General features: G+C 46.4%; 1 protein-coding gene across 1 annotated transcript in view; it reads left to right on the top strand.

Annotated features, from left to right (window-relative positions):
• Nucleotides 1-19,208: 19,208 nt before the first annotated feature.
• LOC141134725 (beta-hexosaminidase subunit beta-like) overlaps nt 19,209-22,632 on the top strand; it is a 95,368-nt gene continuing 91,944 nt past the window's right edge. The window contains exon 1 of the mRNA XM_073624166.1: nt 19,209-19,542. Coding sequence (XP_073480267.1) covers nt 19,262-19,542 — 281 coding nt within the window. The 5' untranslated portion in view covers nt 19,209-19,261. The remainder of the gene's footprint in view (nt 19,543-22,632) is intronic.

Raw genomic sequence — 22,632 nt, 5'->3', positions numbered from 1 at the left:
TAACCAGAATCAATTTTTGATAAAGTGGAGGGGGTTTGGCCCAGAAGAGAACTCTTGGAAACCAGAAGATAATATTCATGCTGAAGATCTATTACAATCTTTTAAAAGATCCCATCCAGAGAAATTTTTTCAAAAGGGCATCCGGAGGCTGCCCCTTGGGGGGGGGGGCAATGTCATGAAGATTCTGCCAGTAACCGGCGATCCAGGCGCACAGGAACACGGCCACGGGTTCCACTGCGCATGCACACACGGGCACGCGCGCGCGCACTCCCGCTGGTCTCAGGCGGGCTATTTAAACCGGTCTGTCACACTGTATCCCCGCTGTCTGCTCTACAGCGTTCCGTGTGCTTTACCTGACCCTCTTGGCTTGCCTGACCATCCCTCTGTATTATCCCTGGTACCTCTGCTGCCCGATCGATACCGACCACCGGCTTGTTGACCTTCCCGCTGGGTATACCAGCATCCAGTCTCCTACCTGCTGCTTGTCCCAGTCCAGCATTCCAGACTGCTACCTACTGCCCGTTCCAGTTCAGCGTTCCAGGCTCCTACCTGCTGCTTGTTCCAGTCCAGCGTTCCAGGCTACTACCTGCTGTTGTTCCTGGCTCCAGTCCAGCGTTCCAGACTGCTACCTACTGCTTGTTCCAGTTCAGCGTTCCAGGCTCCTACCTGCTGCTTGTTCCAGTCCAGCGTTCCAGTCTACTACCTGCTGTTGTTCCTGGTTCCAGTCCAGCGTTCCAATCTACTACCTGCTGCTTGTTTCTGGTTCCAGTCCAGTGTTCCAGTCTACTACCTGCTGCTTGTTCCTGGTTCCAGTCCAGCGTTCCAGGCTACTACCTGCTGTTGTTCCTGGTTCCAGTCCAGTGTTGCAGTCTACTACCTGCTGCTTGTTCCTGGTTCCAGTCCCGCGGTCCACTGTCCGGCCTGCTTACCTGCTGGGTTCCTGGTCCTCCCTGCATTCCAGTCTCTGTCTTCAGTCTTCTCTTCGGCTTCAGGTTCCAGAGGGTGCCACCACTACTGAACTTCAGCGACTGTTGATCCTGCCAGGCACCCATACCACTCTTCACTCCTGGCCCTCTGTCTCCATTCCAGGGGAACGGGAGTGGGAGCTGTAAGGGAGGTCTTTCTCTGCACTTCAGGCTCAAAACCTACCAGGTACGTGACAGGGGCTGTCTCAGTGGATGTCAGCGTTAACCCAGAACACGCTTGAAGTTTGGGATAAGTTGAATAGGAGTGGTAAATATGCCCCTTGGATACCCCCTCTGGCTCCTCTGGAGGGATTCCTTTGGTTCCCCCCAGGGGAGAAGACGGGGTATCTGGGGGCTTGGGGTCGGGATGGGGACTCCACCTACATAGTTACATAGTAGGTGAGGTTGAAAAAAGACACAGGTCCATCAAGTCCAACCTATGTGTGTGATTATGTGTCAGTATTACATTACATATCCCTGTATATTGCGGTCATTCAGGTGATTATCTAATAGTTTCTTGAAGCTATCAATGCTCCCCGCTGAGACCACCGCCTGTGGAAGGGAATTCCACATCCTTGCCGCTCTTACAGTAAAGAACCCTCTACATAATTTAAGGTTTAACCTCTTTTCTTCTAATTGTAATGAGTGGCCACGAGTCTTATTAAACTCTCTTCTGCGAAAAAGTTTTATCCCTATTGTGGGGTCACCAGTACAGTATTTGTAAATTGAAATCATATCCCCTCTCAAGCGTCTCTTCTCCAGAGAGAATAAGTTCAGTGCTCGCAACCTTTCCTCATAACTAAGATCCTCCAGACCCTTTATTAGCTTTGTTGCCCTTCTTTGTACTCGCTCCATTTCCAGTACGTCCCTCCTGAGGACTGGAGCCCAGAACTGGACAGCATACTCCAGGTGCGGGCGGACCAGAGTCTTGTAGAGCGGGAGAATTATCGTTTTATCTCTGCAGTTGATCCCCCTTTTAATGCATGCCAATATTCTGTTTGCTTTATTAGCAGCAGCTTGGCATTGCATGCCATTGCTGAGCCTATCATCCACTAGGACCCCCGGGTCCTTTTCCATCCTAGATTCCCCCAGAGGTTCTCCCCCCAGTGTATAGATTGCATTCATATTTTTGCCACCCAAATGCATTATTTTACATTTTTCTACATTGAACCTCATTTGCCATGTAGTCGCCCACCCCATTAATTTGTTCAGGTCTTTTTGCAAGATTTCCACATCCTGCGGAGAAGTTATTGTCCTGCTTAGCTTAGTATCGTCTGCAAATACAGAGATTGAACTGTTTATCCCATCCTCCAGGTCGTTTATGAACAAATTAAATAGGATTGGTCCCAGCACAGAACCCTGGGGAACCCCACTACCCACCCCTGACCATTCTGAGTACTCCCCATTTATCACCACCCTCTGAACACGCCCTTGTAGCCAGTTTTCAATCCATGTACTCACCCTATGGTCCATGCCAACGCACCTTATTTTGTACAGTAAACGTTTATGGGGAACTGTGTCAAATGCTTTTGCAAAATCCAGATACACCACGTCTACGGGCCTTCCTTTATCTAGATGGCAACTCACCTCCTCATAGAAGGTTAATAGATTGGTTTGGCAAGAACGATTCTTCATGAATCCATGCTGATTACTGCTAATGATATCATTCTTATTACTAAAATCTTGTATATAGTCCCTTATCATCCCCTCCAAGAGTTTACATACTATTGATGTTAGGCTAACTGGTCTGTAATTCCCAGGGATGTTTTTTGGGCCCTTTTTAAATATTGGTGCTACATTGGCTTTTCTCCAATCAGCTGGTACCATTCCAGTCAATAGACTGTCTGTAAAAATTAGGAACAACGGTCTGGCAATCACCTGACTGAGTTCCCTAAGTACCCTCGGATGCAAGCCATCTGGTCCCGGTGATTTATTAATGTTAAGTTTCTCAAGTCTAATTTTAATTCCGTCCTCTGTTAACCATGTAGGTGCTTCCTGTGTTGTGTCATGAGGATAAACACTGCAGTTTTGGTTACTGAAGCCCCCCGATTCACTCGTGAAGACTGAGGAGAAGAATAAATTCAATACCTTTGCCATCTCCCCATCCTTTGTAACCAGATGTCCTTCCTCATTCTTTATGGGGCCAATATGGTCTGTCCTCCCTTTTTTACTGTTTACATACTTAAAGAATTTCTTGGGATTTTTTTTGCTCTCCTCCGCTATGTGTCTTTCATGTTCTATCTTAGCCAACCTAATTGCACCCTTACATTTCTTATTGCATTCTTTATAAATTCTGAATGCTGTGGATGATCCCTCAACCTTGTATTTTTTGAAGGCCTTCTCCTTTGCTTTTATATGCATTTTTACATTGGAGTTAAGCCATCCAGGATGTTTGTTCGCTCTTTTAAATTTATTACCCAATGGGATACATTGGCTAATGCCCTTATTTAATATGCTCTTAAAGCAAACCCATCTCTCCTCCGTATTCTTTGTTCCTAATATTTTATCCCAATTTATGCCTTTTAGCAAGGTTTGTAGTTTAGGGAAGTTGGCTCTTTTGAAATTCAGTGTCTGTGTGTTCCCTTCATGTCTCCTATTTGTGTGATTTATACTGAAACTAATTGACCTGTGATCGCTGTTACCTAAATTGCCCCGTATTTCCACATCTGTTATCAGGTCTGTATTGTTGGTAATCAGTAGATCTAGTAATGTTTTATTTCTAGTTAGTGCGTCTACCATCTGACCCATAAAATTGTCCTGCAAGACACTAAGGAACTGGCGAGCCTTAAATGAATGCGCGGTTCCCTCCGCCCAGTCTATGTCTGGATAATTAAAATCCCCCATTATGATAACACTTCCCATCCTTGCTGCTAATCCAATTTGTGATAGGAGATCCGTCTCTACTTCCTCCCTCAGGTTAGGGGGCCTATAGCATACTCCCAGTATTATTTTCCCCTTAGCTTCATCCCTTTGGAGCTCTACCCATAAAGATTCCACCTCCTCCCTAGCCCCCTCAGTGATGTCATCTCTCACATTCACTTGTACATTATTCTTGATATATAGGCATACCCCTCCCCCTTTTTTACCCTCTCTATCCTTGCGGTATAGGGTATACCCTTGAATGTTTGCCAGCCAATCATGAGAGCTGTTGAACCAGGTCTCTGAAATTCCCACAAAATCCAAATCCTCCTTGTACAACAGTATCTCTAGTTCACCCATCTTGTCCGCCAGGCTCCTGGCATTGGTGAACATGCCACATAGTTTAGACCGGTCGCATATTGTCCTCGTATTGGGTGTTTCAAGATTGCAACTTGGACTTGCTACTATACTCACCTTGTGTTTTTGTGCTTTGGTTAACCTACCACTAATGCCCCCAATACTACCCTCTGGAATATCTTCCGCGCTGGCTATCACTGTCTCTGGACCCTCCCCCCCATCGCCTAGTTTAAAAACCCCTCTAACTTTTTGGCCATCTTCATTCCCAGCAGATCTGCACCCTCCTCATTTAGGTGCAGTCCGTCCCTTCTATAGTACTGGTTACCGACTGAGAAGTCGGCCCAGTCCTCCAGGAACCCAAACCCCTCCTTACTACACCAGCTCTTCAGCCACTTGTTTACTTCCCTAATCTCCCTCTGCCTCTCTGGTGTGGCTCGATGTACCGGTAGTAATCCTGAGAACACTACCTTGGAGGTCCTTTTCCTCAATTTAGCTCCTAAGTCCCTAAAATCGTTCTTTAGGACACTCCATCTGCCTCTGACTTTGTCATTGGTGCCAACGTGCACCATGACAGCCGGGTCTTCCCCAGCCCCTCCCAGTAATCTGTCCACAAGATCCGTGATGTGCCGAACCCGAGCGCCCGGTAGACAACATACTGTTCAGTGCTTCAGGTCTTGGTTACAGATTGCCCTCTCTGTCCTTCTAAGAATTGAGTCCCCTACCACCAGAATCTGTCTTTCCTTTCCCTTTGCTGCCCCCCCACTCTCACTGGAGGAGTTCTTCCCCTGGCAGCTAGGAGAGTCCCTCATCTCCAGCAGTGCTGGTCCCTGACTGGTTACACCAATGTCACTCAATGGAGCGAACTTATTGGGATGCTCCAGTCCTGGATCGGCCTCCCTGGCACTTCCCCCTCTACCCCTCCTGACTGTCACCCATCTACTCTTTGCTAGTGCCTGCACCTCTTTGTCTCCACCCGCTTCTGTGCTGGCCCCTGCCGGCACCTGCCGTGTACGTTCCTGGCTCACCTTTAGTATGGAGGGATTTCTCAGTGCTGACAGTTGCTTCCCCAGATTCAGAACCTGGGCTTCCAGGGAAACAATGTGCTTACATTTTGCACAGCAGTATTCGCCCTCGATCGGATGATCAAGGAACGCATACATGCGGCAAGATGTACAAAGAGTCGCCTCTCCACACCCGCCGGGCATCGTACCTATTAAATTTGGTGAGGATTTGGGGATTTTACCCTGTCCAAATTACCTAACAACTAGCTTCCTGGCACTAATACTCAAGACAATACACAGGTACACGACAAGACAATACACAGGTACACAATACACAAGTACTAACGATCCACACACACTACTCAGACAACACTCAGATACTCACACTACACAGGTACTATGACCCCTGTTATAACCTCCTGTTTTAAACTCTTGTTTTTAACTCCCACTTAATCCAGCTCCACTTACACCAAGCTCCACAGCTTCAAACTGAGCACGCTCAGACTGAGTCCTACAACAAGTTAAATAGGCACCTGTGAGCAATTAACCACACCCCTTAATTGATAGACTGATGAAACAAGAAAAAAAAAAAAAAAAAGCTATTTAAAAAGTGACAGCAAAAGGCAAATTAAAAACTAAAAGGAAAAGTCCCCAAAATGCAACCCAGCAAACACCAACAGACAGCAAACACACACCAACAGACAGCAAACACACACCAACAGACAGCAACACACACCAACAGACAGCAACACACACCAACAGACAGCAACAGACAGCAACACACACCAACAGACAGCAACACACACCAACAGACAGCAACACACACCAACAGACAGCAACACACACCAACAGACAGCAACACACACCAACAGACAGCAACACACACCAACAGACAGCAAGACACACCAACAGACAGCAAGACTTGTATACTCTAACACTTGTTTTTAACTCCCACTTAATCCAGCTCCACTTACACCAAGCTCCACAGCTTCAAACTGAGCACGCTCAGACTGAGTCCTACAACAAGTTAAATAGGCACCTGTGAGCAATTAACCACACCCCTTAATTGATAGACTGATGAAACAAGAAAAAAAAAAAAAAAAAGCTATTTAAAAAGTGACAGCAAAAGGCAAATTAAAAACTAAAAGGAAAAGTCCCCAAAATGCAACCCAGCAAACACCAACAGACAGCAAACACACACCAACAGACAGCAAACACACACCAACAGACAGCAACACACACCAACACACACCAACAGACAGCAACACACACCAACAGACAGCAACACACACCAACAGACAGCAACACACACCAACAGACAGCAACACACAGCAACACACAGCAACACACACCAACAGACAGCAACACACACCAACAGACAGCAACACACACCAACAGACAGCAACACACACCAACAGACAGCAAGACTTGTATACTCTAACACTTGTTTTTAACTCCCACTTAATCCAGCTCCACTTACACCAAGCTCCACAGCTTCAAACTGAGCACGCTCAGACTGAGTCCTACAACAAGTTAAATAGGCACCTGTGAGCAATTAACCACACCCCTTAATTGATAGACTGATGAAACAAGAAAAAAAAAAAAAAAAAGCTATTTAAAAAGTGACAGCAAAAGGCAAATTAAAAACTAAAAGGAAAAGTCCCCAAAATGCAACCCAGCAAACACCAACAGACAGCAAACACACACCAACAGACAGCAAACACACACCAACAGACAGCAACACACACCAACACACACCAACACACACCAACACACACCAACAGACAGCAACACACACCAACAGACAGCAACACACACCAACAGACAGCAACACACACCAACAGACAGCAAGACTTGTATACTCTAACACTTGTTTTTAACTCCCACTTAATCCAGCTCCACTTACACCAAGCTTCACAGCTTCAAACTGAGCACGCTCAGACTGAGTCCTACAACAAGTTAAATAGGCACCTGTGAGCAATTAACCACACCCCTTAATTAATAGACTGATGAAACAAGAAAAAAAAAAGCTATTTAAAAAGTGACAGCAAAAGGCAAATTAAAAACTAAAAGGAAAAGTCCCCAAAATGCAACCCAGCAAACACCAACAGACAGCAAACACACACCAACAGACAGCAACACACACCAACAGACAGCAACACACACCAACAGACAGCAACAGACAGCAACACACACCAACAGACAGCAACACACACCAACAGACAGCAAGACTTGTATACTCTAACACTCTTTTTTAACTCCCACTTAATCCAGCTCCACTTACACCAAGCTCCACAGCTTCAAACTGAGCACGCTCAGACTGAGTCCTACAACAAGTTAAATAGGCACCTGTGAGCAATTAACCACACCCCTTAATTGATAGACTGATGAAACAAGAAAAAAAAAAAAAAAAAGCTATTTAAAAAGTGACAGCAAAAGGCAAATTAAAAACTAAAAGGCAAAGTCCCCAAAATGCAACCCAGCAAACACCAACAGACAGCAAACACACACCAACAGACAGTAACACACACCAACAGACAGCAACACACACCAACACACAAACCAGAGAAGACAAGAGTGTAACTCTGCGCTTACCCAACAAGGAAGCAGCTCACACAACAAATAAGGATTTTGTCAAAATTTCAAATGCATATACAAGTGTAGCGCTGTGGGTTTAAAAAAACTTATAAAAATATAAGAATAAAGGAAGAACATCTGTGTCAAACAACAGAAGTTACAAAATATGTTAGCTTGACAAATAAACAAAATGAGCAAAATAAAGTCTCTGATGTTTCTTTAGATGTTTAAAAAGTTGAAAAGGACCGATGTTAGTCCCAAGATATGTATAGTTCCTTATTCACCACGTGGATAACACATGCAAAAGTGTGATGGACCCTCCACATAAGGACAAAATGAAGGCTTACCAGAAGGATTGAACTCATAAGAACATACGTTCAATGAGTCAATCAAGCTTGTAACCCCAACGGGTAATCAAAAGGAGGAACCTCACGACTGATGGTAAAGCTTCAATACATGTCCACACTTCTGACGGAACTCAAAGTGAATGGCAAACCTTCCCACGAGTCATCTCAGATGGATAGTTCATATAAGGATAAAGAAGGGGGGCCACATAGCATAATACCGTTTGGAAAACAGATTTATTAAAATAAGTAAACAACTTACATTTCAGTAGTAAGAAAAGCGCTTTGAATAAAATTATGGCAGGCAGTGGAGTCTCCCGACGCGTTTCGTCTTAAAAGACTTCTTCTGGGGTGCTCCCACACTGCTGCCATACCCCTTAATATAGATATCTAAGCCCCCTTAATGAGGATACAGCTCGTGTCTAGATTTCAAAAGTACTTCCGGGTTTAGCCAAGATGGCGGACCCGCGTGCGTTCCACGCCTCAGTTGGATGTATGTATATGTGTTCCAGCATTATACTGAGAAGTTACTATGAGATATAATCAAATTATGAGTGTAGGGACAAAATAAGAATAAAATAAGAATAGATAACACTTCCTGGTGAGGATATTCGCAATATAAAACTGATATTACCACTCTCTATATCTTAGTTGAGATAGGGAAGAACGAGATGCCGGATGCGCGTCACCCGTTCGGACGGGATGAATACACGTCACTTCCCTTCACATAGACCGCTATAGATAAACAGCGGTTCAAGCCTCCCTTTGATGTCTATCCACCTATCAATGGAGCGTGCATCGCTACGTCAAACGGGGCGAGAGCACATGACTCCCCATCACATGGGCGGCTGAAATTAACTTTAAGTCTAGCCTCATTCTAGTAACGGACAGCATAGTGACGTCAGTAAAAAACTTTGTATGAACAACAGTGAGAAAGCAATGTGCAATAACATGAAAAATCTACGCCACAGAGAATATGATCTTTAGATAAATAAATGAGTATGTTAAAAAATTTGGGAATAGTGTATCAAAGACTAATAGTGTATTCAGTGAATAGTGGTATTGTGATTGAGAAAACTAAATAAAACATGACGTAATAAGTGAATGACATAATAAGTGAAAAAAAAAAAAATATATATATATATAAAATAAAATTAAAATTAAAAATAAAAATAAGAATAAAAATGAAAAATAATAAATAAAAATAAATGAAAATAAAAATAATGAAAAATAAATAAAATGAAGTAAAATGAAATTAAATTTAAAAATGAATATGGAAATGAATAAAGTGAATATAAATGAATGTGCATTTAAAGGGTGGTAAGGAAATTTTCATTCACATATACCACCTCAGAGTATTATGATGTGGATCAAAAAAATGAGTCTAAAGTGTGAAAGATAGTAACAATATCCATATGAGTGAGGTCTTTGTATATATGTGCATAAATTTGGCCTCCATAGACTCGAGATATATTCTCAAAAGAGTTCTCCACAATTAAACACCAGTATACAAAACTTATGCTTACTCTAAAATAAAGCTAAGAATCATTGATAAATGCATTAATATCAATTTCCATATTCATACCCCTTGGGTATTTTTTTGATCCACATCATAATACTCTGAGGTGGTATATGTGAATGAAAATTTCCTTACCACCCTTTAAATGCACATTCATTTATATTCACTTTATTCATTTCCATATTCATTTTTAAATTTAATTTCATTTTACTTCATTTTATTTATTTTTCATTATTTTTATTTTCATTTATTTTTATTTATTATTTTTCATTTTTATTCTTATTTATATTTTTAATTTTAATTTTATTTTATATATATATATTTTTTTTTTTTTTTTCACTTATTATGTCATTCACTTATTACGTCATGTTTTATTTAGTTTTCTCAATCACAATACCACTATTCACTGAATACACTATTAGTCATTGATACACTATTCCCAAATTTTTTAACATACTCATTTATTTATCTAAAGATCATATTCTCTGTGGCGTAGATTTTTCATGTTATTGCACATTGCTTTCTCACTGTTGTTCATACAGAGTTTTTTACTGACGTCACTATGCTGTCCGTTACTAGAATGAGGCTAGACTTAAAGTTAATTTCAGCCGCCCATGTGATGGGGAGTCATGTGCTCTCGCCCCGTTTGACGTAGCGATGCACGCTCCATTGATAGGTGGATAGACATCAAAGGGAGGCTTGAACCGCTGTTTATCTATAGCGGTCTATGTGAAGGGAAGTGACGTGTATTCATCCCGTCCGAACGGGTGACGCGCATCCGGCATCTCGTTCTTCCCTATCTCCACTAAGATATAGAGAGTGGTAATATCAGTTTTATATTGCGAATATCCTCACCAGGAAGTGTTATCTATTCTTATTTTATTCTTATTTTGTCCCTACACTCATAATTTGTTTATATCTCATAGTAACTTCTCAGTATAATGCTGGAACACATATACATACATCCAACTGAGGCGTGGAACGCACGCGGGTCCGCCATCTTGGCTAAACCCGGAAGTACTTTTGAAATCTAGACACGAGCTGTATCCTCATTAAGGGGGCTTAGATATCTATATTAAGGGGTATGGCAGCAGTGTGGGAGCACCCCAGAAGAAGTCTTTTAAGACGAAACGCGTCGGGAGACTCCACTGCCTGCCATAATTTTATTCAAAGCGCTTTTCTTACTACTGAAATGTAAGTTGTTTACTTATTTTAATAAATCTGTTTTCCAAACGGTATTATGCTATGTGGCCCCCCTTCTTTATCCTTATATGAACTATCCATCTGAGATGACTCGTGGGAAGGTTTGCCATTCACTTTGAGTTCCGTCAGAAGTGTGGACATGTATTGAAGCTTTACCATCAGTCGTGAGGTTCCTCCTTTTGATTACCCGTTGGGGTTACAAGCTTGATTGACTCATTGAACGTATGTTCTTATGAGTTCAATCCTTCTGGTAAGCCTTCATTTTGTCCTTATGTGGAGGGTCCATCACACTTTTGCATGTGTTATCCACGTGGTGAATAAGGAACTATACATATCTTGGAACTAACATCGGTCCTTTTCAACTTTTTAAACATCTAAAGAAACATCAGAGACTTTATTTTGCTCATTTTGTTTATTTGTCAAGCTAACATATTTTGTAACTTCTGTTGTTTGACACACCAACAGACAGCAACACACACCAACAGACAGCAACACACACCAACAGACAGCAACACACACCAACAGACAGCAAGACTTGTATACTCTAACACTTGTTTTTAACTCCCACTTAATCCAGCTCCACTTACACCAAGCTCCACAGCTTCAAACTGAGCACGCTCAGACTGAGTCCTACAACAAGTTAAATAGGCACCTGTGAGCAATTAACCACACCCCTTAATTGATAGACTGATGAAACAAGAAAAAAAAAAAAAAAAAGCTATTTAAAAAGTGACAGCAAAAGGCAAATTAAAAACTAAAAGGAAAAGTCCCCAAAATGCAACCCAGCAAACACCAACAGACAGCAACACACACCAACAGACAGCAACAGACAGCAACACACACACCAACAGACAGCAACACACACCAACAGACAGCAAGACTTGTATACTCTAACACTTGTTTTTAACTCCCACTTAATCCAGCTCCACTTACACCAAGCTCCACAGCTTCAAACTGAGCACGCTCAGACTTAGTCCTACAACAAGTTAAATAGGCACCTGTGAGCAATTAACCACACCCCTTAATTGATAGACTGATGAAACAAGAAAAAAAAAAAAAAAGCTATTTAAAAAGTGACAGCAAAAGGCAAATTAAAAACTAAAAGGAAAAGTCCCCAAAATGCAACCCAGCAAACACCAACAGACAGCAAACACACACCAACAGACAGCAACACACACCAACAGACAGCAACAGACAGCAACACACACCAACAGACAGCAACACACACCAACAGACAGCAACACACACCAACAGACAGCAAGACTTGTATACTCTAACACTCTAACACCTGTGGCAGGTTTGCCCCGAGTGGAGCCCTACTATCTCTGACAGAGGTGGTGTCCAGACTTGGGGCAGTACATCTGGCGGAGTGGAAGTACCACAAAATAGCGAGCGCCCTGCAGCCCAACCACCCCAAAGCACCTTGTCCCCATGTTGATGAGGACAAGGGCTCCTTCCCGACAACCCTTACCATTGGTTGTCAAGGTCTGCGGGTGGGGGGCTTATTGGAATCCGGGAGCCCCCTTTCATAAGGGGGCTTATATAGGCATGGGGCGTGGTCACCGGGTGATGTCACCCAGTGACTCCCGTCCCTTATGACGTCACAGTCCCGGGGCATAATGGGACTGTGGCGTCATAAGGGGTGGGGTCACTGGGTGACCTCACCCGTTGACCACGCCCCATGCCTATATAAGTCGTTGCGCACCGCTCACACGGCATTACAGCGGGAGAGAGCGCCATGTCAACATCGGAAGAAGAGAACAGGGAAGGAGACGACGGAGAAGACCAGGCCAACACTAGCAAAAGAGTGGCAAAAGAGCAGAAGATAGCAGAGGAGAGCGGGAGAAGAATCGGAGAGTGGGAGAAGAGGCCGGAGAGCGGGAGAAGAGGCAGGAGAGAGCGGAGGAGTCGAAAGAGACCCCTGGAGCTGCCTAATAATTTACTTTAAAAACCTGTCTAGTGTGTTTTTTATTGACTTTTTTTCCCCCCGGGTGAATGGGTAGGGGTACGATGTACCCCATACTCATTCACATAGGGCGGGGGGCCGGGATCTGGGGGGCCCCCTTATGAAAGGGGGCTCCCAGATTCCGATAAGCCCCCTGCCCACAGACCCCGACAACCAACCCCTTGTCGGGAAGGGGCCCCTGTCCTCATCAACATGGGGACAAGGTGCTTTGGGATGGGGGGGCGCAGGGTGCCCCCCTTCCCCACAGCATCCGCCCCCATGTTGAGGGCATGTGGCCTGGCATGGTTCAGAAGGGGGGGCACTCGCTCGTCCCCATCCCCTTTCCTGACCGGCTGGGCTGCGTGCTCAGATAAGGGTGGGGGGGCACCAGAGAGCCTCGGAAACGGCCGGTAAAGGCTCGGAAACTGAGTATTTCCGTGTCTTTCTGAGCATTGCCGAACGGCGGCGATCGGCTGCGATCTACGCTGTTCGGCTCTGCTTGGCTCCGGCGCCCCCGCATGTCAGGCCAAATGTGGTACTGCAGGCCCTATTAGGTTGAATTCTGCTTGTCTTGCGAGACAACACTCGCAAACCGAGTCAGAATTTTTTTTAAAAAATTGCTCGCAAATCAAAACACTCTCAAACCAAGTTACTCTTAAACCAAGGTTCCACTGTAATCACTCACACTGAACACGCCCTCTATATGTAGATCTAGATCTATAATATCATTCTAATATCATCACTTCTCCATCGAGGAAAGTCATACACCCGGTAATAGGACAGGGCATGTCTGGGCGGGACTTACAAAGCGCCCCTTCCCCAAAGCACCCACTCCCCATGTTGAGGGCATGTGGCCTGGCACGGTTCAGGAGGGGGGGGCGCTCGCTTGTCCCCACCCCCTTTCCTGACCGGCCGGGCTGCGTGCTCGGATAAGGGACTGGTATGGATTTTGGGGGGACCCCCACGCCGTTTTTTCGGCGAAGGGGGTTCCCCTTAAAATCCATACCAGACCTAAGGGCCTGGTATGCTCTTAGAGGGGAACCCATGCCGGTTTTTTAATTTAAAATTTGGCGTGGAGTTCCCCCTCAAGATTCATACCAAACACAGTGCCTGGTATTGGCGGGGATCCAAGTCGGATCTCCGCACCAGTGTGAACCCGGCCTTAATGTCAGTAATGCTTGTCGCTCAGTGGGAAAGGAAAAAACATTTTTCCTTTCCCGATGAGCGAGCCAGCTCGGCGCTGGCTCCCAAGACGGGGTTTGCATGGTGTTAATCTCGCCGAGATTAACTTCCTTTTCTAGTCCCGTCGTAGGTCATCACGTTCAAAATTATTGGACTTTTGACGGACTTTAGTCCGTTCGTGCGTGGGCAAGTCCGTTCGTTCGGAAGTCCATCGGAAAGACCGCCGGACGTTTGATGCTAAAAAGTCCGCCCGTGTATACATGGCATAAGGCCCCCTCTGGGGCAATTTCCCCTTTTACCCCCTTATAAATCCAGCACTGGGTAAGAAAGGTCAAAAATTATATGATTTTCTTTCCTGCAAAAGAAAATCGATCAATTCCCCCATCAACACTGACTGTGGAATCCCTCCTGTGGAGCTATTGTTTTCCCTGCCCGGAGAACACAATGATTTTTTGAATAAAAACTGTGCAGCGCTAATGGAACATGTAAGCCCCAGGTATAAACCTAGAGAAGGGTAAACATACACACCTAAAGTAGTGCAAAAATTACCATAGTACTTAACCACCTCCGGACCACAGTACTCCTGGTGTCACTGCCTGAGACTCTGGAGAACAGCCAGCCTAGGGTGATTGAACTCTCCCCTCTCTCTCTTCCTTCCTTCCATGTACCATAGTGATCCTTCCTGCCTTCCATGTGCCATAGTAATCCTTCCATGTGCCTTAGTGATCCTTCCTGCCTTCCATGTGCCATAGTGCTCCTTCCTGCCTTCCATGTGCAATAGTGGTCCTTCCTTCCACATGCCATAGTGATCCTTCCTGCCTTCCATGTGCCATAGTGATTCTTCCTGCCTTCCACATGCCATAGTGATTCTTCCTGCCTTCCACGTGCAATAGTGTTCCTCCCTGCCTTCCGTGTGCCATAGTGATCCATCCTTCCTGCTTTCCATGTGCTTTAGTGATCCTTCCTTTCTTCCATGTGCCTCCCCATACCTGTGCTCTTGTTTGTATTTTGTCCTTGTTTGCGGATTGTCCCTTGACTCTTTGGATACTTATGGTTATGGGACATTATCTTGCGACTGGTGCATGAGAATGGTGGGCAGTGTGGAGATGAGGGAATGATATGGCTCCTGCCCTATGTTGGGGTGGTGGGGTTATGCCTCCCATATAATCTCCCGCAGTCTGGAGTTTGCCCTACGTTTTGTTCTCTGAGGGACAAGTCTCCTGATGATTGTTGCCAGAAACGGCACCCACCGCGCATGCTCGGACTTTCATTTTGGTTGGTCTTGTTGTTCTGATTACATGGAAAATGTGTGTGGGGTGCCCATGTGCCTAGCTGGCCACGGCTGTCGGTAAGGCTGGGATTGTTTGCCTATGGTCCTGGCTGTAGGTGGGACATCTATATGTGGGTTGGATCCCTCCCACAATGGAGAAGGCAGGAGTGAGCACAGATGGAATAGCTTATAATTAAGATGCCAATTGTGGCTCCAAAATGGCCATATAAGTGCTATGACTGAACAGTATAGTAATGGCAGCTGGCATTATGCATGGGCTGATTGCTCTGTGGGTAAGTCTTTTTTCAAGCTGTGACCCCCAAGGAGATGATTCAAATAATTATTTTGATTGCCATATCACAGCCTTCTTTTGTGTATTGTCTTTATATGCTTGCTAAGGTGGAGCTCAGACTATAAGAGAGACATTTATAAGACAGAGGTGGTCGGATTGGTGGATTAGTTTAAAATATTGGTAAGTATCTCTCTCCCATTTTCTGAATGAAGTTTTTTGTTGGTATTTAACACCCAGGGGAGATTTATATATACATATTGGAGTCTAAGCGAATACTATATTGTTTTTTCAGATGATTGGCGTGTCCTGTTATATAGTTCACCCATATTCAATTGCCAAGATAATCCTTGTGAACATTTTTATATCTGTTAATATATTTACAGTGTATGTTTTGTGGATGGCGTGGCCCTGGTGGCAATTGAATGGGATGATATAGGACTACCATAGTGTTGAATTTGTTTTTGACAATTATAGGAGAGACCCTCAATCAGTGCATATGACATTGATGACTCTTCTAGTCTGACTCTCCCCCTTCTCTTTTTCCTGGGAGAGACCCCTACATTCAGTAAGTGATCTAGATATGGTCTGTTCAAGGGGGCTATATATATATATATATATATGTCTAGTTAGTTTTCTTAGCCCTCTGCCTTTCTGTTACCAGGACTACTCATATATACTCCATCATATGACTGTATCATATTGCATGAGAGGTCACATCCATATAACGCATGGCACACCATTACCTCATTTGATATTAGATGCATGTAAGTAGTTTTCCCTTTTCTTTCCCCATTTGGGGATATGTTAGATATGCTGCTATATATCTATGTTGTATGTTAATGTTCAATTAACTATGTCATACCTTTTTCTCTGGACAGGTATCCTTTTGTATGTCAAGATATAATGGTCCTGAGGAAGCAAAATGCAAAACGCATCGACCTCTTGACAGATTAGTATAAAGACATTGTAACCTGGCCTATTTATTCTATATCAATTTATGCACTAACTGCTCTTAATGTCTTTCAAGAATTGTGTGTTTATAATTATTTTAGCTTTTGTAATAAAAATGTACTGTATATACTTTTTGGTTGCTGCATCCGTTTCTGATGCTGTTAAAGTTTGTTTGGTTGTTCTTCTATTTGTGAATTTAAAAATTTGGATGAGGTATCCGCATATAGCCTTTATGTTTATTCTACATGTCTTCCATGTGCCATAGTGATCCCTCCTGCCTTCAATGTGCCTTAGTGATCCTTCCATGTGCCATAATGATCCTGCCTTCCATGTGCCTTAGTGATACTTTCTGCCTTCCATGTGCCTTAGTGATCCCTCCTGCATTAGTGATCCTTCCTTTCTGCCTTCCATGTGCCTTAGTGATCCCTCCTGCATTAGTGATCCTTCCTTTCTGCCTTCCATGTACCATAGTGATCCCTCCTTCCATGTGCCTTAGTGATCCTTCCTTCATGCCTTCCATGTGTCATAGTGATCCCTCCTGCCTTAGTGATCCTTCCTTCATGCCTTCCTCCATGTGCCATAGTGATCCTTCCTTCATTCCTTCCAAGTGCCATAGTGATCTCTCCTTCCTTCCATATAACAGTGATCCTTCCCTCTCGGCAATCCCTCTCCCTAATTGTTGGTTCACACTGGAGACTCCAGCTTGTGGCACAGCAATCAAACCATATTTTAGAGGTACTAGGAAGCCCAGGTTTTGTTTAACTGTAGCCCTTAGCCCCTCCCACTAACCTGTTTTGCCACACCCACTTTTTTGCTGCATAGCGTGCCGGAGGTCATTATCTCTCGGAAATGTCCCTCATTCTCAAGTTCAAAAGTTGGAAGGTATACAGTAGGAGCACTACCACACCTGGGTATGACATACAGTCATTGTCATGAAGCTTGGAATAGTGGCTGATTCATAATGCTGGGACAAATACTGTTAGGAGACGCTGATGTCAATTCCAGCCACCTGTCTGTCTGTTGCCTGCTAGAATGTGTATTGTAAATAAGTCTCTAGTATGGGATCTAAGAGTCATTAGATCCCCGTTGTTTGTGTTAATTAACTCTGCTATTGTGTGAAGAAGAGTCTATGTTGATTGTGATACTGTTGATTGTGTTTTCTGAGCAACAAGACGGCCAGTCTGGCCTAAAGGTCATGTCTCAGTCATCTAGGCTGTCTAAAGGGATTAGTTAATTAGCCCATGTTAATTAGGTTTCTGGTCACAGGTGTATGTTCAGAGTAATATGAGCCGGAGGTATGCACTTTTAGTGTATAAAAGAGCCTGTATTTTTCAATAAAAGAGATTCCTGTTTGAACTTACATACAGCCTGCCTGGTGTTTGTTCTGAGCTACACAACTGGATTAGAATGGCACAGAGCTGTAGTTCTAATCCTGGAGCATCGGATGACCGAACCATCAGATGTTGTGATCTGCAGTCTGATTCTATAGCAGCAGAGGAGTGTCGGGAGAGTGGAACCGAGCGAACAAGGGGCTCGTTACAGTCATCTCATTGTAATCTCATCTCATTGTAATCTTATTGTAATCTATAACACATATACAGTTGAACCTCGGATTATGAGCATTATCCATTCCAAATATCAAAGTGAATTTTCCCATTGAAGTCAATGGAAACAAAAATAATTTGTTCCGCTTTGACTTCAATGGGATGCAATACCGCATGGGGCCAGAGGTGGGGGGGCGCCAGAGAGCCTCGGAAACGGCCGGAAAGGCTCGAAAACTGAGTATTTCCGTGTCTTTCTGAGCATTGCCGAACGACGGCGATCGGCTGCGATTGTCGCTGTTCGGCTTTGCTCGTCTACGGCGCCCCCGAACGTCAGGCCAAATGCGGTTCTGCAGGCCCTATTAGGTTGAATTCTGCTTGTCTTGCGAGCAGGGGCGGACTGATAACTCATGGGGCCCCCGGGCAATAGGAGATTATGGGCCCCCAGGCAATCAGATTATGGGGCCACACAGTATACACACACACAGTATACAATCACACAGTATACACATACATGTACACACAGTATACACAGACAGATGTAAACAAAACACAGATTTATACATACTGTCCCTGGTTTTACTGAGGCTGGCAACCCTGATGGGGCCCCCTAGTGGCCCAGGGCCCTCGGGCAGTGCCCGAGTGGCTCAATGGTCAGTCCGCCCCTGCTTGCGAGACAACACTCGCAAACCGAGTCAGAATTTAAAAAAAAAAAAGTTACTCTCAAACCAAGTTACTCTTAAACCGAGGTTGCACTGTAATCACTCACACTGAACACGCCCTCTATATGTAGATTTAGATCTATAATATCATTCTAATAGGGATGAGCTCCGGCGTGTTCGCATGGCGCACGTGCCGAGCCCGCCAGGAAGTCGGCACGGCGCAGCGCTAATCACAAGCAGTGAGACATTTCCCGATGTGCGGCTGCAGAGATCGGGAAATGTCTCCCTGCCTGTGATTAGCGCTGCGCCGTGCCGACTTCCTGGCGGGCTCGGCACGTGCGCCATGCGAACACGCCGGAGCTCATCCTTACATTCTAATATCATCACTTCTCCATCGAGGAAAGTCATACACCCGGTAACAGGACGGGGCGTGTCTGGGCGGGACTTACATGACTAGCCAACCCTCTAGTAATGAAAAGGGGCGTGTCTGGGCGGGACTTACATGACTAGCCAACCCTCTAGTAATGAGAAGAGGCGTGTCTGGGCATTGTCCCATCACTCGGCGTTCGGTGTAGATGTAGTTAGTATAGTAAATGATGGCGGGGATGAGGATCGTTCTCGTGCTGTCTCTGGTTCTGACCGCTGGCAGCCATAAGTCCCGGCTGTCTGACTCCCCGGAGAAGAGGGGGGAGATGCCGCCGCCGCCGCTCGGTGCTCCTGATCCCTCCCCGTACGGCTCCCTGTGGCCGCTTCCCCAGGAGGTACAACTTTCCCCCGACTTCATGTTCATCCCCCCGGCTGACTTCTCCATCGTCCACGGAGAGGGCTCCACCGCGGGGCCGGAGTGCCTGGTACTGCAGGATGCCTTCCGGAGGTGAGATGTGTGATCGGAGGGGGGTCCGGTGTACTGTACATAGGAGGAGAGATGTGTGATCGGAGGGGGGTCCGGTGTACTGTACATAGGGGGTGAGATGTGTGATCGGAGGGGGGTCCGGTGTACTGTACATAGGGGGAGAGATGTGTGATCGGAGGGGGGTACTGTACATAGGAGGAGAGATGTGTGATCGGAGGGGGGTACTGTACATAGGAGGTGAGATGTGTGATCGGAGGGGGGGTCCGGTGTACTGTACATAGGAGGAGAGATGTGTGATCGGAGGGGGGTCCGGTGTACTGTACATAGGAGGAGAGATGTGTGATCGGAGGGGGGTACTGTACATAGGAGGAGAGATGTGTGATCGGAGGGGGGTACTGTACATAGGAGGAGAGATGTGTGATCGGAGGGGGGTACTGTACATAGGAGGAGAGATGTGTGATCGGAGGGGGGTACTGTACATAGGAGGTGAGATGTGTGATCGGAGGGGGGGTCCGGTGTACTGTACATAGGAGGAGAGATGTGTGATCGGAGGGGGGTCCGGTGTACTGTACATAGGAGGAGAGATGTGTGATCGGAGGGGGGTACTGTACATAGGAGGAGAGATGTGTGATCGGAGGGGGGTACTGTACATAGGAGGAGAGATGTGTGATCGGAGGGGGGTACTGTACATAGGAGGAGAGATGTGTGATCGGAGGGGGGTACTGTACATAGGAGGTGAGATGTGTGATCGGAGGGGGGGTCCGGTGTACTGTACATAGGAGGAGAGATGTGTGATCGGAGGGGGGTCCGGTGTACTGTACATAGGAGGAGAGATGTGTGATCGGAGGGGGGTCCGGTGTACTGTACATAGGAGGAGAGATGTGTGATCGGAGGGGGGTACTGTACATAGGAGGAGAGATGTGTGATCGGAGGGGGGTACTGTACATAGGAGGAGAGATGTGTGATCGGAGGGGGGTACTGTACATAGGAGGAGAGATGTGTGATCGGAGGGGGGTACTGTACATAGGAGGAGAGATGTGTGATCGGAGGGGGGTACTGTACATAGGAGGAGAGATGTGTGATCGGAGGGGGGTACTGTACATAGGAGGAGAGATGTGTGATCGGAGGGGGGTACTGTACATAGGAGGAGAGATGTGTGATCGGAGGGGGGTCCGGTGTACTGTACATAGGAGGTGAGATGTGTGATCGGAGGGGGGTCCGGTGTACTGTACATAGGAGGTGAGATGTGTGATCGGAGGGGGGTCCGGTGTACTGTACATAGGAGGTGAGATGTGTGATCGGAGGGGGGTACTGTACATAGGGGGTGTGATCACCCCCCCCATATATATATATATGTGTGTGTGTGTGTGTGTGTGTGTGTGAGTGATCAGAGGGGGGTCCGGTGTACTGTACATAGGAGGTGTGATGTGTGATCGGAGGGGGTCCGGTGTACTGTACATAGGGGGAGAGATGTGTGATCGGAGGGGGGTCCGGTGTACTGTACATAGGGGGAGAGATGTGTGATCGGAGGGGGGTCCGGTGTACTGTACATAGGAGGTGTGATGTGTGATCGGAGGGGGTCCGGTGTACTGTACATAGGGGGTGAGATGTGTGATCGGAGGGGGGTCCGGTGTACTGTACATAGGAGGTGAGATGTGTGATCGGAGGGGGGTCCGGTGTACTGTACATAGGAGGTGTGATGTGTGATCGGAGGGGGTCCGGTGTACTGTACATAGGGGGTGAGATGTGTGATCGGAGGGGGGTCCGGTGTACTGTACATAGGGGGAGAGATGTGTGATCGGAGGGGGGTCCGGTGTACTGTACATAGGGGGAGAGATGTGTGATCGGAGGGGGGTCCGGTGTACTGTACATAGGAGGTGTGATGTGTGATCGGAGGGGGTCCGGTATACTGTACATAGGGGGAGAGATGTGTGATCGGAGGGGGTCCGGTGTACTGTACATAGGAGGTGTGATGTGTGATCGGAGGGGGTCCGGTGTACTGTACATAGGGGGAGAGATGTGTGATCGGAGGGGGGTCCGGTGTACTGTACATAGGGGGAGAGATGTGTGATCGGAGGGGGGTCCGGTGTACTGTACATAGGGGGAGAGATGTGTGATCGGAGGGGGGTCCGGTGTACTGTACATAGGAGGTGTGATGTGTGATCGGAGGGGGTCCGGTGTACTGTACATAGGGGGTGAGATGTGTGATCGGAGGGGGGTCCGGTGTACTGTACATAGGGGGAGAGATGTGTGATCGGAGGGGGGTCCGGTGTACTGTACATAGGGGGAGAGATGTGTGATCGGAGGGGGGTCCGGTGTACTGTACATAGGGGGAGAGATGTGTGATCGGAGGGGGGTCCGGTGTACTGTACATAGGGGGAGAGATGTGTGATCGGAGGGGGTCCGGTGTACTGTACATAGGGGGTGAGATGTGTGATCGGAGGGGGGTCCGGTGTACTGTACATAGGAGGTGAGATGTGTGATCGGAGGGGGGTACTGTACATAGGGGGTGTGATCACCCCCCCCATATATATATATGTGTGTGTGTGTGTGTGTGATCAGAGGGGGGTCCGGTGTACTGTACATAGGAGGTGTGATGTGTGATCGGAGGGGGTCCGGTGTACTGTACATAGGGGGAGAGATGTGTGATCGGAGGGGGGTCCGGTGTACTGTACATAGGGGGAGAGATGTGTGATCGGAGGGGGGTCCGGTGTACTGTACATAGGAGGTGTGATGTGTGATCGGAGGGGGTCCGGTGTACTGTACATAGGGGGTGAGATGTGTGATCGGAGGGGGGTCCGGTGTACTGTACATAGGAGGTGAGATGTGTGATCGGAGGGGGGTCCGGTGTACTGTACATAGGAGGTGAGATGTGTGATCGGAGGGGGGTCCGGTGTACTGTACATAGGAGGTGTGATGTGTGATCGGAGGGGGTCCGGTGTACTGTACATAGGGGGTGAGATGTGTGATCGGAGGGGGGTCCGGTGTACTGTACATAGGGGGAGAGATGTGTGATCGGAGGGGGGTCCGGTGTACTGTACATAGGGGGAGAGATGTGTGATCGGAGGGGGGTCCGGTGTACTGTACATAGGGGGTGAGATGTGTGATCGG

The sequence above is a fragment of the Aquarana catesbeiana genome, linkage group LG01, assembly GCF_042186555.1.
Source record: "Aquarana catesbeiana isolate 2022-GZ linkage group LG01, ASM4218655v1, whole genome shotgun sequence".
Classification (NCBI taxonomy): Eukaryota; Metazoa; Chordata; class Amphibia; order Anura; family Ranidae; genus Aquarana; species Aquarana catesbeiana.
Note: the sequence above shows the minus strand (reverse complement) of the source record. Positions and strands in the feature narration are given on the sequence as shown.